This window comes from Phytophthora parasitica (assembly GCF_000247585.1).
Source record: "Phytophthora parasitica INRA-310 unplaced genomic scaffold supercont2.18, whole genome shotgun sequence".
In the NCBI taxonomy this organism is placed as follows: domain Eukaryota; phylum Oomycota; class Peronosporomycetes; order Peronosporales; family Peronosporaceae; genus Phytophthora; species Phytophthora nicotianae.
This window is the reverse complement of record NW_008649004.1, coordinates 987,968-1,001,164: the sequence shown is the minus strand read 5'-3', so window position 1 is coordinate 1,001,164 and position 13,197 is coordinate 987,968. Positions and strand designations below refer to the sequence as shown.

The following is a 13,197-nucleotide window of genomic DNA, read 5'->3' as shown; positions in this document are numbered from 1 at the left end:
TAGTTCTTTGTTGAGCCTTTCATCAAAGCTTACCGATAAATACCGGTACGTAACGTAAATATCCAGGGCTTCCCGGGCTACGCACGGCATTAGTCATAATGATCGAGTTTTTACGAATGTTGCATTCAATCCGAATTTTACGGTATCCAGAAAACTTTGACAGAATTTATTGGTCGTAATACAAATTTAAATTATGACAAATAAATTCTGTCAAGACGAGAGAGCGTCCCGGCTTTTTGTACTCATGTGTTGAATGTGCTCATGCATGGCAACAATTTTCATTTGCATATTTCGTACCCAACCTCTGCGTACAAGGAATGCGTCCAATCCCACATCCCGCCACGGCGATTGGCCACCATGATTCATTTATCAGCCAATCAACGGCCGCAGACGACATCATTTCAAGTTGCATGCAATGCTGATGCTCCTTCAAAAAGTGTACCGTATCCGGCCATTTCCCCAATCGCCCGACCAGACGCGCGTAGCCACCATGACTTCGGTGAACTCGATACCCCTCACGCCGCCGCCTCAGCACGAGCACGAAAGCGAGACGCCGTACAAGGGCACCCCCGTGTGGAACGTCAAGGCCACTATCGTCAAGTATCGTGTGGCTCTGGCCGCTGTACTGCTTGTGCTCATCGTGGTGATCGTGTTGGCAGCCTGCGGCGTCTTCTCGTCCTCATCGGACGATTCCTCCTCCTCTTCTAGTGCCTCTACCACCACAGGTAACGTGACCATCTACCACGCCGGCTCCCTGGTCGGCCTCATGGACGACAAGCTTGCTCCGGCCTTCACCGCCGCCACGGGCATCTCCACGTCGCTAGTGGCTAAAGGCTCCGTTAAACTGGCCAACCTCATCATCAACGGTAGCCAATCCGACGTCTTCATCAGTGCCGACGCCTCCGTCAACTCGGAGCTGCTCATGGGCGATGCCAACGACAATTTGATCTCCTGGTATATCACCTTTGGAGAGACATCAGTTGGCATCGGCTATTACCCTCAGTCGCCCTATGCCGACGTGTTCGCTGCCGTCCAGAATGGCTCGCTGCTCTGGTACGAAGCGTTACTTCAGAACCCCGACATGAAACTCGGACGTACAGACCCAGATGCTGACCCCAAGGGCTACCGTACCGTCATGATGTTCGAACTGGCCGAGGAATACTACAATACCAGTGGACTGATTTCTAGTATCTTGGGTAACGCGACTAACCGCGACCAGATCTTCTCAGAGGAGAATCTGGAGACGTATCTGTCGTCCGGAGACCTGGATGTAGGCTTCTTCTACGCCGTCGAGGCAGGCAGCTTGAGCAACATCGACTTCATTACGCTGCCTGAGGAGATTAACATGGGAAATCCGGCCCTTGACGACGTATATGCGACCGTGTCGTACACTAACTCCGAGACGGGGACGGTCTACAATGGATCGGCGTCGATCTACACTGTAACTATTCTTAATAACGCGACGCATATGTCGGAGGCGGAAGAGTTTGTGGCGTATTTGTTGTCGTCCGACGGACAAGCGATACTCACTGAGCAAGGGATGGAGGCGGCCAATCTTACAGCTTACGGCGACACGTCGGCTATTCCCTCGGCGATTGCGACGTATCTGTCGTGATGAAAGTATTTGGGCAGCTTAAGGCAGATTTGTGTTGAAAAGGACAAGCAAGAGCCGAGTGAATGAATGATCGAAATGGCGGTCTTGATTGGTACTTATTGATACTTACAACGGTTTACTGTACATGGTTTGGATATCTTCTGTGGAGCATTGCTATGTTTTGTGCTTTGCTGAGAATCTACGTAGAGTCCTCTGCTTCGCACCGGTTGTTTATAACCGTGACTTGAGCGGTGTGGATCTCGACTGCTGCATACAGTCGGCTGGAAGCAACTGCATCATGCTTGTATCGTTTCATTTTGGCGCAGCATTTGACAATGACCTTGGTTGATTTGGTGGTTGTCTTGGAGCGAAGCTTTGGGTGTTGGAGAATTGTGCTGCCCTTAGAACAGAGTGTACGTAAGCAGGGGGTGAAGTGGTCCCGTGATATGCCTGGTGGGACGACGCTCTGACTTGCGACTTGCACCAACTTTTTGCCTGAAGGCGAACGACGCAATCTCATCCAGCCACTTTTCATCGTCATGTTGAGGCTGCGGGGTGATACACTTCTGCGGGACTAGCGAATTAGGTTCACAAGCAGCAAAGCTAGTGATGGGAGCAGGCTGGTAGCAGGGGATCTCGTCCTCCCATTCTGACGGCCTCGACCAGAACTCGCTGATATCACTGTAGATCGAGACTCTGTCACTGGCACTGCCGTCGTTGTCTTTTCTACCGTCAGTTGAGGCTTCCGGAGACAGAGGACCGGTAATACTTGGTGGGGTGGCAAAGTAGTCCAGGCTTGCCCACGTCCGCCAGCTTGCGAGGATATCTGTCTCGGTTGGGGACGTAGGTCCACCAACCTCCAGCACGGGGATGTCGTCAAATGATTCTTCCTCCCTTGCTTCCTCCACCACCGTTTCCAGTGTCGTAGTGTGCTTGGGTCGCGAGGTGTTGGTTCTTGAAGGAAGAACGGGTGCGATAGCCACTTGACGTGCTCGTGCATCAATGACCGGGAGCACCGCAAAGTTGGGAGATGCTAGTGCATTCTTAAGTGCCGACCACCATGTCTCGTAAACGGCACTAGTTGGAGCGCGTAGCGTCACGGTATGGAACCTCAAGCCGTAGCGGATCTTGAGTTGGTAGTGACGCGCATCTTTCCCCGTCACGGGGACGAGAGTGATTGCGTTGTTATCGAGCGATATCTCCATCTTACCGCCGAACATCTTAGGACGAGCGATAGTCAACAGCCTCTGTTGGGACTGATCAGGTGATCGGTGGGAGACGAGCTTGAGGGAGACTACGACCTTGTGCCTGGGATGGAAGAAATGGAGGAGAAATAAGAAAGTGTGAGGCAGATTGCTGCTTTAGACGGGATGAAAACGTATGAAGTCTCACCAGAAAAGACCGCAACTCCGCATTTTCATGATGCAATGAATCGAGCGTTGAGAGTTCATATTGTGCTGCGCGACAGTGTGCTGTTGGTATTTTACTTGTCTGCTGTGGCGCAAACTAAAAAATGAAGTGGAGGGCTGGGCTTCTGCCACTCGTTTTCGCTGGCATGTTTTGCTGGATTTAAGCGCTAAGCATGTTACTTTGCTATTACAATGCCGTCAATCCAGCTTCGACTGTATTTCACATGGACTTGAGTAGACTCGTTGTCCATGCGCACGAAACGTGGGGGGGGGATGCGTTAGTATAGACGAACGACAAATGAACTATAGCGTTCACCGACGGAGAAGATGCTGATATGAGGACAAAGCGAGTGTTGAGTTAGTGCGGGGTTTGTCTACGCCGACCATGATCACCTGTCTCCGCTTGAATTAGGCTACGTAGTTTAACGCAGCGACTTGTTGATCCCCAATGCGTGGGCTAACACTGGATGGCGTAAAGACGCTTGTGGGACAGAACACGCAGGGGATATTTTTCTGCCAACACGACTCAGGTGCTCGCTGTTGATGGCGTGTACTCTACAAGTACGTCCCTATATTTCTTGCTTACCATTGGTAAGGTATCTTTTAGTGAGGATACCCGAATCATGAAAGGACGTGTGCCTGTCTCTATTCGTCTACACATGATATATAGACGGGGCAGATCTGTAACGGCTTTTCGGTGGTAAGCTCTCTAATCGATGCTCTCACTCAGGTCGACAGTCTTGCGTTGGGCATCGTATACCCACGCATAGTTGCTCTTTCATCGATTCACATTATCCTCCGATGGCTGGGCCTTTGCTCACGTGGCAGATCTCAGTGAAGTGTCCTCACATCGGGCGAACGACCAACCGCTGGTTTGACAGTTCCGAGACTTCGACTAAAAACCTCCTCTGTGCGGTTGCAATGCGCAAGCTACGAAGAACTACGTGCACTCTGACGTTGAAAACCGATTTTACTATCACGGCAATACGTCTGAGCTATTTTTATTTAATAAGTACCAGCGTCCGGATCCTGAATTCTTGTCGGTGTTCACGAATACGTACGCCGTATTGCTCCCGCCAGTTGGTTGCAGTGACCATCAACATTTCGAGGTTTCCAGCCCGGTACTTCAGTTCTCCAACACCAGCAGCGTTGTTTCCCAGATGGGGAGAGGTTGTTCAGACTCAATATTCGTTGAAGGGCCCTAGCCAGGCTCAGTCAGCGAGACTGCAACGTGCTGCGAAAGTGGAAATCGCTGGATGATTGTGAACTTGGACGCATAGTTTGAGTGCGAAAGGCTTGGCGGTCCGAACGCACAACCATGGACTCCTGTAGAAATGCGAAAGAAGCTAGGCAATATAATATTTCGGTTATCATACCGTGGAAAGTGGCATAAAAAATGTTGTTGCTGTTCTGCTTCTTGCCTTGCTACGTAAATGTTGACTCAAATATTCGTGCAACGTTTTGATCTACATACTGCAACAGCATCGCAGCAGGAGTGCCGTGTGCCAACTATCGGGTTTCTCATGGCATGCAAATTGCACGTGCCTCACGCGTGACTCATGCTCCAATTCCACGGGGACGGATGGCGCTGCCAAGATCACCGTGCTGATGCCAATCATCCAAGTTCGCGTTAATGCGGTGTCCTTGACGCCATAAGCTTGACATCCGTGATGCCACTTGGGCGGGGAAGGGGAAAACATGAACGAGTTGCAATGCGCGAGCAAACGAACAGGGTGTTTGTGGTATTGAACAGGTCCGTTAATCTCCAGCGTTGCAGCTCATTCCTTAATCTTCCTCGTCACACAAGACTCGACAATGCAGATTTTCACGCCCCTCGTTGCTTTCGCTGGTCTCGCTGCCGGAGCTCTTGCCGACCGTGCATGCAGCGGACCGAACGCGCGGACGGAACCCCCGGCTGGTGCTATCGTCGTCGACGCCACGGGTGCCTACAAGAACAGTTTCCGGACTGTGTCGGAGGGAGTGGCGCGCCTTGACCCCAACACGACGTCGGAGCAGACCGTGTTCGTGCGCCCTGGTGTGTACAACGAGCAGGTGCTGATCTCGCCGCTGTCGGGCCCGCTGGTGCTCCAGGGTTTCACGTGCGACGCCATGTCTTACGCGGGCAACGAGGTGACTATCACCCAGGCCAAGGCCCAGAAGGATATCCCTGCTGAGGTGACGGGTGAGGCTCGTAACGACATGACCAGCACGGTGCGCTTCAAGTCAGACAACGTGAAGGTGTACAATCTCAACATCGCTAACACGGCTGGAAACGTTGGCCAAGCTCTGGCCGTCAACGTCAACGCCACCGACTACGGCTTCTACGCATGCAACCTCACGGGCTACCAGGACACCGTTCTGGCCGACAAGGGCCGTGAGCTCTACGCCCGCACGTACATCAACGGTGCCACCGACTTCATCTTCGGTCGCTACGCCCAGGCTTGGTTCGAGTCATGCGACATCGAGACTATCGGCACTGGTTTCATTACTGCCAGCGGACGTGAATCCGAGTCCAGCACGGCCACGTACGTCATCAACCGCGCCCGTGTGTTCGGCAAGAGCGGTGTCAACTCGACTGTCCTTGGACGCCCGTGGCGTCCTTACGCCAAGGTCATCTGGCAGAACAGCGAGCTCGGTGATGTGGTCAAGCCCGAGGGCTGGGCGACTTGGGATGCCACCTCCCCCACGGACAAGGTAATCTTCAAGGAGTTCAACAACTCTGGCCCCGGCGCCAACACTGCCAACCGTGTTGCCTTCAGCGGACAGCTGGACGCTCCTGTGGCCATCACGGAGGTCCTTGGCGAAGGATACGCGACCGAGTGGTGGGTTGACACCAAATACCTGTAAATGCGTTGGCCTTTGCGTGCATAGAGTGCAGGGATGAATTCCCCATAAAGATTGATGTTAGTCCTTACCAAACAAAATAAACGATATGCATTTTTTGCCTTGATATTATGTGAAACTCTATGCAATGTCATCTACTCCAGTGAGTGCTCCGTGAGCTCGGGTAACCCTCCGCTGCCTACCAAGATCATTGCAAGACAGCTTTTCAATAGTAATACCAGTAGTATACCCGATGTACTGCAAAGTGGGTGAATGCGTCCACACCAACCCTCACGCTGTAGCAACTCTGCTGTACATTGTTGAAATGTGAGATGTGATCTACCGCGGTCCTTCCTGATTTCCGGAATTGGATAGACAGGGTGGAATGATGGAAGCGGGGGTAGGAACTTGGAACGCAAACATCTACCAGTTTGACATTGGCAGCGATCCTAAATAAGTACTAAGTAAGGGAAATGGAGCACTCTTTCACTCACTCACCCCGCTCTATTGCCGTCGTTCGACGATCGAACTACCACAAGACACTGTAATGTGCATCGAACATCATCCGAAGAGATCAGGTTCCGGTGGTGTGAGTACTTTTACACGTTAGCTGTTTGAATATACCATAATCTCATCTCGTGCAACATAACTAATCACTTCATTGCAATCCACGCGAGATCAGTCTTACGTACGAAGTGACCAACGGCACACCAGAGCAAAACTAAACGACATGTGACCGTGATCTACCGCACATGAAGCGAATGCTTTGCCAACAAACAAGCGCAACGGTACTGCGCGAAAATGCCCATTTGCCAGAAACGCTTATGTTGCACCTTGTCAACGGAATCGGCTATTCAGCTCGAGGCGTTGCAGCAAGCAGAAAATCGGTGAGTAGCGAGGCATCCGCACGGTCGTTCACATGATGGCCGAGTGTGCATTGGTGCATGCATCACTGTCCCTGCAAGCATCGGTTGACATGGTGAATGGTTGGTGCTCTGCTGGTACTCACATCTTTGCGACGCAAGCAGGGATTTCGCATGTGCAGTATACATAGCTCTACTGGGGAAGACCACGCCGATCACCACCGCCTGCCCGCCATCCATCAATGCGGGTGGCTCGCAGCGGGCCGCTGCTAATAGCGGCACGGTGCCTGACCAAGCTGAGCTGTCCATGTGCACGTCAGGCAACGGATACCCTAGTGAGTGACCAGGCACTATCTCGGGGAATGTAGAAAAAAAAGAGCCAGCAGTTTGTCTTTGAGAAATAATATCAATACATATCCCAAGGTTATTATATTTGATTGATATCAAAGTTCGTATTATAAACGTTGTCATGTGATATAGAACTAATATAACAGGGTAAACCAGTTATTGCAGTGATTCATTGCTTACCATACCCAAATACTATACGTAACGCTAGCGTAACCTGCACTTATAAAAACCAAGTCAAAGTAACCGCCAGTTACACCATAAACTGTGACGAGGTGTCAAATCGACACTGGATTGGCACCTCTTTCAACCAATGGAGCGCCATGGCGCTTGGAGACCTCTCGCAGACACATTTGATCTTCTACCTCAAGCAGCAGAAGTGAAAAACATCCAAGGCACATGTTGGCTCGGTAAGCTCCGCGTCGGCAATAAATTGCTTGCAATCGTTTTTAATCTTTTTATCAGTCGCATCACACAGGCAGCTCTTCGCCAGAGCCCAGCGGTGTCACAACTCCCACGCCGCAGCCTGCTGAACCAGGTCACTCAACAACGTTCGTATGTGGTGGATCCCAAGCGCGACAACGGTGGCGACTTCACGCTCACGCGCAATAAATATCAATCTGTCCTCAAGGAGGAGTTCCCGCTCGAGTTGGGCGGCTCGCTGCCCGAAGTGACCATCGATTGGGAACAGTGGGGAGACTGCTCGCTGCCCGGCGACCGCACCATCCTTGTACTGCCCTCCTTCTCGCACTCGAGTCACGCGGCCTCCAACCGTGATGACCCTCGCCCCGGTTGGTGGGAGAACATGATTGGCCCCGGCAAAGCCATTAACACCTCCTACTTCCGCGTTATCTGCCCGTCCGTGCTGGGCAGTCCGTTCGGTGCCACTTCGCCACTGACGATCAATCCACTCACGGGCGAGAAATACAAGGCCTCGTTCCCTCAACTCACACCCGCCGACATGGCGCGCTGTCACGCCAAGATCTTGGACGACCTGGGCATCGACAGCGTTCACACCGTCATTGGAGCCAGTATGGGCGGCATTCAAGCGCTTGAGTTCGCTGCCCAGTTCCCGGACCGTTTGGACCGTCTTGTCGGTCTTGCCTGCACCCACCAGACTACCCCCGGCACGGTCGCATTCCGACGTGTACAGCGCCGCGCCATCCTCGCCGATCCACAGTACAAGGACGGAAACTACACACCCGGAGTGCCACTTGAAGGTATGAAGGTAGCGCGTGAGCTGGGTATGACGTGCTATCGCTCGCGCGAGGAGTTTGACGCTCGCTTCGACTGGAATCCCACTGGCCCCATGCATTTTAAGACAACCACCTTCGAGGTGGAGAGCTACATGGACTACCAGGCCAATAAGTTCGCTCGATTGTACGACCCCAACTGCTACCTGCTGCTGTCTAAGGCCATGGACCTGACCAACCTTGGCCGCAATGCGCTCAATCTGGCCGAGGGCACAAGCCGCATCTCGGCAGACACGCTGATCATCGGCATTAAGCAGGACTTGCTGATCCCGATCCAAGAACAGCGCAACCTGGTGAATATCTTGCAGTCGTATGGCCACAACGCACAGCTAGTGGAGGTGGACTCCAAGTTCGGCCATGACGCCATGTTTAACGGCCAGATGCAGCGCGACGTGTTCTCTCCGCTGGTACGCGAGTACATTGAGGAGCAGCTCGCGAACATCCTGCCGCACGAGCAGCATCGCTACAGCAGTCTGTAATTGTTATTGTCGTGTTAGTGCTGCTGGTCGACGTCCGCAGCACACCTGAGCGCGCTAGCTGAAGTGTATCGCGTGTGAATGTATAAAACAAAAAACGCTGTTATCTACTACCTACTAATCACTACATTCGACTACCGAAATTGTATCTCATTTTGAGATCACTATTTTTGGATCACTTCAAGGTACTGTGTGGTCCACGTCAACTTTACCTTTGACACGACAGTCTCACGACGGCACTTCAGTAATTTACAGCGAAGGAATCCTGAACTCAGAGATGCTGGCCGCGATGCTGAAGCCGTGGACATTGCTTCGCCTGGATTGGCTGCTGACGCCCGATGCGTGGCTGCAGCTACTGATCCTGTGGCCATTGGAGCTGTATGAGGCCGTTGCCATCCTTCCTGTGAGCTTCCTACGACGCCACGTGCCCGTATTGGGCGGCGCGTTGGTCGTGCTCATGACACTGCATGGTATCCTGCTTCGATTGTTCCTGGAGCTTCTGCGTGCTATCTTCGCGCGCGTGACCTACTCGCGCGACCCAGTGCTGACGTTCCGCAGCTTCTGGCGCGCCATGCAGGACCACTACGCCTTCCTCGAGCCCAGACGCGTGGATTGGCAGCTTGTGCGCCAGCTCTTCGGGGACGCCATCCAGCCGGCTACGAGCGACGACGATCTTTGGATAGCACTTCAGGAGAGCGTGTCACTATGCGACGACCCGTCGCTCGCAGTCTCGCGCGTGGCAGGAGCCGCTGCTGGAGGTTCAGGACCCAGGACGCTGACAGTGCGTGGTCACAAGCTCCCCACTGCCGCAGCTCTGAGATTCCAGCAATTAACGCTGGCAGCTATTGAGAGAGAACACCTGACTCAAGGAGGCCGCAGGATCGCCAACAACCGCTTTGTCTGCGGTATCTTAAATGCCGAGACCTGTCCGGGATGGAGGATTGGCTACATTTGTCTTACTGCCATGCAGGGCTTTGTAGAGTTCCCACTGCCCAGAGTGGACGCTCTAATGCCTTCTTGGACAAGAGGATCAACGGCTACTAAAATGGCAGGACAGACACGGCTAGAAGTGGACAACAAGTCTGGAGAAGGCAGAGGGGGAAGTTCCGTTACTGTGCCTGAGATCTACGACCTGGAGTCCATGCGGTGGTCGCTGGAAGCGATCTTGCTGGGCTTAGGAGACGTGGACGGACTCATTTTGGACCTACGTTTCAACCAAGGTGGAGGCTCACACGTCGCGGCGTTGACGGTCGCGTCGTTCTTTGCCAGTGACAAAGCACTGGCTTTTTCGACGGACGAGAAGTTACCAGGTGCGACGTCGAGATTCTCCAAGAGGAAGAACTACCACATACCGTACACATCGCGCTGCACGCGCTACCGGGGCCCGTTGGCTGTGCTCCAGAGCCAATATACTCGCGGGTAAGGACAGATCTTTTAGGATGAAAGTGTACCTGGTCTAACCTTGCTGTTCTGATGTCGCTATGATAATAGTACGGCGGAGTTGCTGTGTCTGTCGTTGATGAAGCGTCCGCTAACGTCCCGAATCGGAGCTAGCACCGCCGGGAGTCTGTCCCCCACCCGGCAGTTGCGTTTGCCAAACTATTGGACAGTGGAAATCCCGTACCAGCGGATCTTCAGTGCGGACAATGAGCTGTTTGAGGGTGTGGGCATTCCGGCCACCGAAGTCGTCCCCGATATGGAGATGTACCCTGCTCAAACGATCAACGGCAACTCGCCAAAGCAGCAAAAAACGACAGCCGCTGCGTCCAGTGCGGCCTTCGATCCGTGTGTGAGGAAGGCGATCGACCATATTATGGGTGTCGAGACAGCGCTTGACAAGTGAAGTGGTACCGTAGCCTACCGTGGCTCCAATGTTCCCTATATATGTGTCGCGATATTTAGCTCATTTGTTCGCTCTTGTTAAACCTGCCTGTCTTCTTTCTCGTCTAACACTCGAAGCTGTCATAACCTCAGTACGACGAGTTCGATTGTTGCGTTCCGTCGGTTGTAGCAGCTCCCGAAGTAGCGCCAGGAGAGTACAGATAATGGTACATCTGGTCATGCAACCGAATATGATTCCGTGACACAATCGAAGTCCCATCAAGACGAACTGCAAACACCACAAAGAGAACGGCAATGTCAGTTTCATAGATGCATGTCATGTACAGCAGGAATCACACCTTCGAGGTCGATATCGTAGCTGAATTTCTTGTTTGACACGAAGTGGAGATTGCCGCTAACACTCTGCGATGCATTAACAGCGATCGGGGTGGAGAGTAGAAGGCGGCACTGGTACCAATGTGTTCCTGCATCGTGTGGCGCTGTACTGAGCACTACTCGTGCATCTGATCCCAAGAAATCGACGGTGAACCAGCAGCCGAGTCCGTGCATGATAGCGGTGCGTTCAACCACAAAGTGGAACGGGAAGTCAAAGGTATCGAGTTGGTCCTTGGTGATATCAGCAAAATCTAATACATGCTCAGCGAAACGCGAACTCAGCAGAATGTCAGGAGGGAAGTATCCAACGACGGGCTGCGAGAAGTGGTTGTCCATTGCTCGCGTCCGAAGACTCGATAGATTGACGCCGTAAAAGTCCTGCTGCTGCCAGAATGCCACCTTGGCCATCTGCTCTCGGTAGATGCTGTCGTCCGAGAAGGGCGACATGAACATGGTGCCGATAGACGGGAACATCTTAAAGCTGGGCGCCGGGCGCCGCCATTTCTTGCCAGCAGTGACGAATGTCTCCAGCATGCGCTCATGCACGAGGAAGAAGCCCATGGGCTCGGACACCACGACGTCAACCTGCTCAGGAAGCTCCACCTCCTCCATCTTGCCTTTGATGACTGTGATGCGGTCACTGAGTCCGTTGGCGGCTACCAGTTCGCGAGCGCATTCGGCCATGTTGCTCAGTTCCACGGCGTACACTTTACGAGCACCAGCCTTGATAGCGAAGAACGCTAAAATGCCGGATCCAGTGCCCACGTCCAGCACCACCTTATCCCGGAAATCTGTCGGATTGGAGAGCATTGCGCGCTCGTAGGTGCCCGTGCGTACGTGGTCTTGGAGCATGTTTTGTTGATGCAGCAGCATCCCATAGTACTGCGAGAAGGGGTTGGAATCGTCCTTATCGTCGCCCTCGTCGCTGGGCTTGGTGGTATCGGGGTCTCCAGTGGCTGGCAACTTGCTCCCAGTCTTTAGCCACGCCTCCCGGTCCTCGGGTAAGGCCGGAGACACCGCAGGCTGCTGCTCCGACATTGCTGCGAGGATATTGGAGCGTTTGGGTGGGATCTGAAATACGTGGCTGTGATTGGCGAAGATTCTTAGCGAAATGACTGTTTATTTTGGAACATGTTGAAAAGTCCAACATGATCCGTATCCTATAAAATAGTTTCATGCTGAGGCTCGTGACATCGATAGATGCGCCTTCAAAATATACTTTGATACTACAGTGTTTGATACTGAGTCAATGGTGGCGGGTTCGTTTTTCATTGTCGCCACATACCCGATGGTCACTGCGCCAGCTTGACGAACACATCGGCATGGCTCGGCTCCAAGACGGGATTTCGATGCTACGAGTGCGACGTTTTGTTGTTGGGGCACCAGCATACGTAATGACAACAAGGGGTGTCTCGACATACACGTATACTGTACCACCCACCCTCGAGCGTGTGCCTCACATGTTGCCTTTGATCCTCGGCACCACAATTATACCGTGTCCCACGTTCGAACTGCAAAAAAAAATCCGATCAACTGGTAACGCCGTCACTGGTATTGTAGGTCAACCACAAGCACAGCCTGCAGTGGCCTTCAACGAGGCCTTCGCTACATGTATGCGGACACTGATAACATCAGCATACCAGTATCGAAGCAAATGCTCGAGGCGTTCCAACGGCGTATCGCACGGTAAAATATTCGGTTTGAGTATCATAATTCAGTAATGTGCACGATTGATACCTTCTATCAGTATTTTGGAGTCGACAACACTGTTTCTTGACAAGCAGGTTTCATTTTTCTACTGAAATAAGAGTACTTGACCCATTTTCTGGCAAGGAGCGGACAGCCAGATGCCACACGCGCCATGATGCCAATCGTCTGTGCGGAGCTTCCTGTGGGCTGGGCTCGGCGTTGATCTGCGCTGCTTCATGTTGTCCCGAAAGTCTTGAGGAGCCACTTCCCATTTCTTCTGCTCGGCATCACAAGCTCTGCGGAGATATACTTCACCACCCAGTAGACTCGCTCACTAACTTCCAACATGAAGCTCTTCCTTCCTACCCTCGTTGCCTCCGTGGTGCTCATGCTCAATGGCGGTGCTGACGCTCTTAACGTCAAGATGCCCGGCGTCAACTACAATTCGCGTAAGGGTCCGGATTGGGCACCTGACAGTTCCAAGTGCAAGACCGCGTCTGAAGTGCAGAAGGACATGTACGCATTGAA

The 13,197-nt window shown here is 52.7% G+C and overlaps 8 protein-coding genes across 8 annotated transcripts in view; 6 read left to right on the top strand and 2 right to left on the bottom strand.

Moving 5' to 3' along the window:
• Positions 1 to 412: 412 nt before the first annotated feature.
• PPTG_09707 (hypothetical protein) lies at positions 413 to 1,750 on the top strand. Its single transcript, XM_008904728.1, has one exon. The coding sequence runs from the start codon at positions 416 to 418 to the stop codon at positions 1,613 to 1,615; it is 1,200 nt and encodes a 399-aa protein (XP_008902976.1). The 5' UTR covers positions 413 to 415; the 3' UTR covers positions 1,616 to 1,750.
• Positions 1,751 to 1,995: 245 nt separating this feature from the next.
• PPTG_09706 (hypothetical protein) lies at positions 1,996 to 3,045 on the bottom strand (the record flags this gene model as incomplete). The annotated part of the gene is made up of 2 exons (XM_008904727.1): positions 1,996 to 2,902; positions 2,987 to 3,045. The coding sequence occupies 2 exons, from the start codon at positions 3,043 to 3,045 to the stop codon at positions 1,996 to 1,998; spliced, it is 966 nt and encodes a 321-aa protein (XP_008902975.1).
• Positions 3,046 to 4,818: 1,773 nt separating this feature from the next.
• On the top strand, positions 4,819 to 5,939 carry PPTG_09705 (hypothetical protein; the record flags this gene model as incomplete). The annotated part of the gene is made up of 1 exon (XM_008904726.1): positions 4,819 to 5,939. One exon carries the CDS (start codon positions 4,819 to 4,821, stop codon positions 5,848 to 5,850), a length of 1,032 nt encoding a protein of 343 aa, XP_008902974.1. The 3' UTR covers positions 5,851 to 5,939.
• A 688-nt stretch (positions 5,940 to 6,627) lies between these two features.
• PPTG_22561 (hypothetical protein) lies at positions 6,628 to 7,032 on the top strand (the record flags this gene model as incomplete). The annotated part of the gene is made up of 2 exons (XM_008904804.1): positions 6,628 to 6,713; positions 6,855 to 7,032. The coding sequence occupies 2 exons, from the start codon at positions 6,628 to 6,630 to the stop codon at positions 7,030 to 7,032; spliced, it is 264 nt and encodes an 87-aa protein (XP_008903052.1).
• A 307-nt stretch (positions 7,033 to 7,339) lies between these two features.
• Positions 7,340 to 8,970, top strand: PPTG_09704 (homoserine O-acetyltransferase). The gene is made up of 2 exons (XM_008904725.1): positions 7,340 to 7,444; positions 7,500 to 8,970. Exons 1-2 carry the CDS (start codon positions 7,434 to 7,436, stop codon positions 8,764 to 8,766), a joined length of 1,278 nt encoding a protein of 425 aa, XP_008902973.1. The 5' UTR covers positions 7,340 to 7,433; the 3' UTR covers positions 8,767 to 8,970.
• Positions 8,971 to 8,982: 12 nt separating this feature from the next.
• On the top strand, positions 8,983 to 11,012 carry PPTG_09703 (hypothetical protein). Its single transcript, XM_008904724.1, has 2 exons — positions 8,983 to 10,182; positions 10,255 to 11,012. Exons 1-2 carry the CDS (start codon positions 9,041 to 9,043, stop codon positions 10,604 to 10,606), a joined length of 1,494 nt encoding a protein of 497 aa, XP_008902972.1. The 5' UTR covers positions 8,983 to 9,040; the 3' UTR covers positions 10,607 to 11,012.
• PPTG_09702 (hypothetical protein) lies at positions 10,135 to 12,081 on the bottom strand. Its single transcript, XM_008904723.1, has 2 exons — positions 10,944 to 12,081; positions 10,135 to 10,873 (listed from the first exon to the last, which is right to left on the bottom strand). Exons 1-2 carry the CDS (start codon positions 12,016 to 12,018, stop codon positions 10,734 to 10,736), a joined length of 1,215 nt encoding a protein of 404 aa, XP_008902971.1. The 5' UTR covers positions 12,019 to 12,081; the 3' UTR covers positions 10,135 to 10,733.
• A 934-nt stretch (positions 12,082 to 13,015) lies between these two features.
• The window catches only part of PPTG_22560 (hypothetical protein), a gene marked incomplete at both ends in the record, with an annotated part of 5,722 nt that continues 5,540 nt past the window's right edge, over positions 13,016 to 13,197 (top strand). The window contains one exon of the mRNA XM_008904803.1: positions 13,016 to 13,171. Within this exon, the coding sequence (XP_008903051.1) occupies positions 13,016 to 13,171 (156 nt within the window). The remainder of the gene's footprint in view (positions 13,172 to 13,197) is intronic.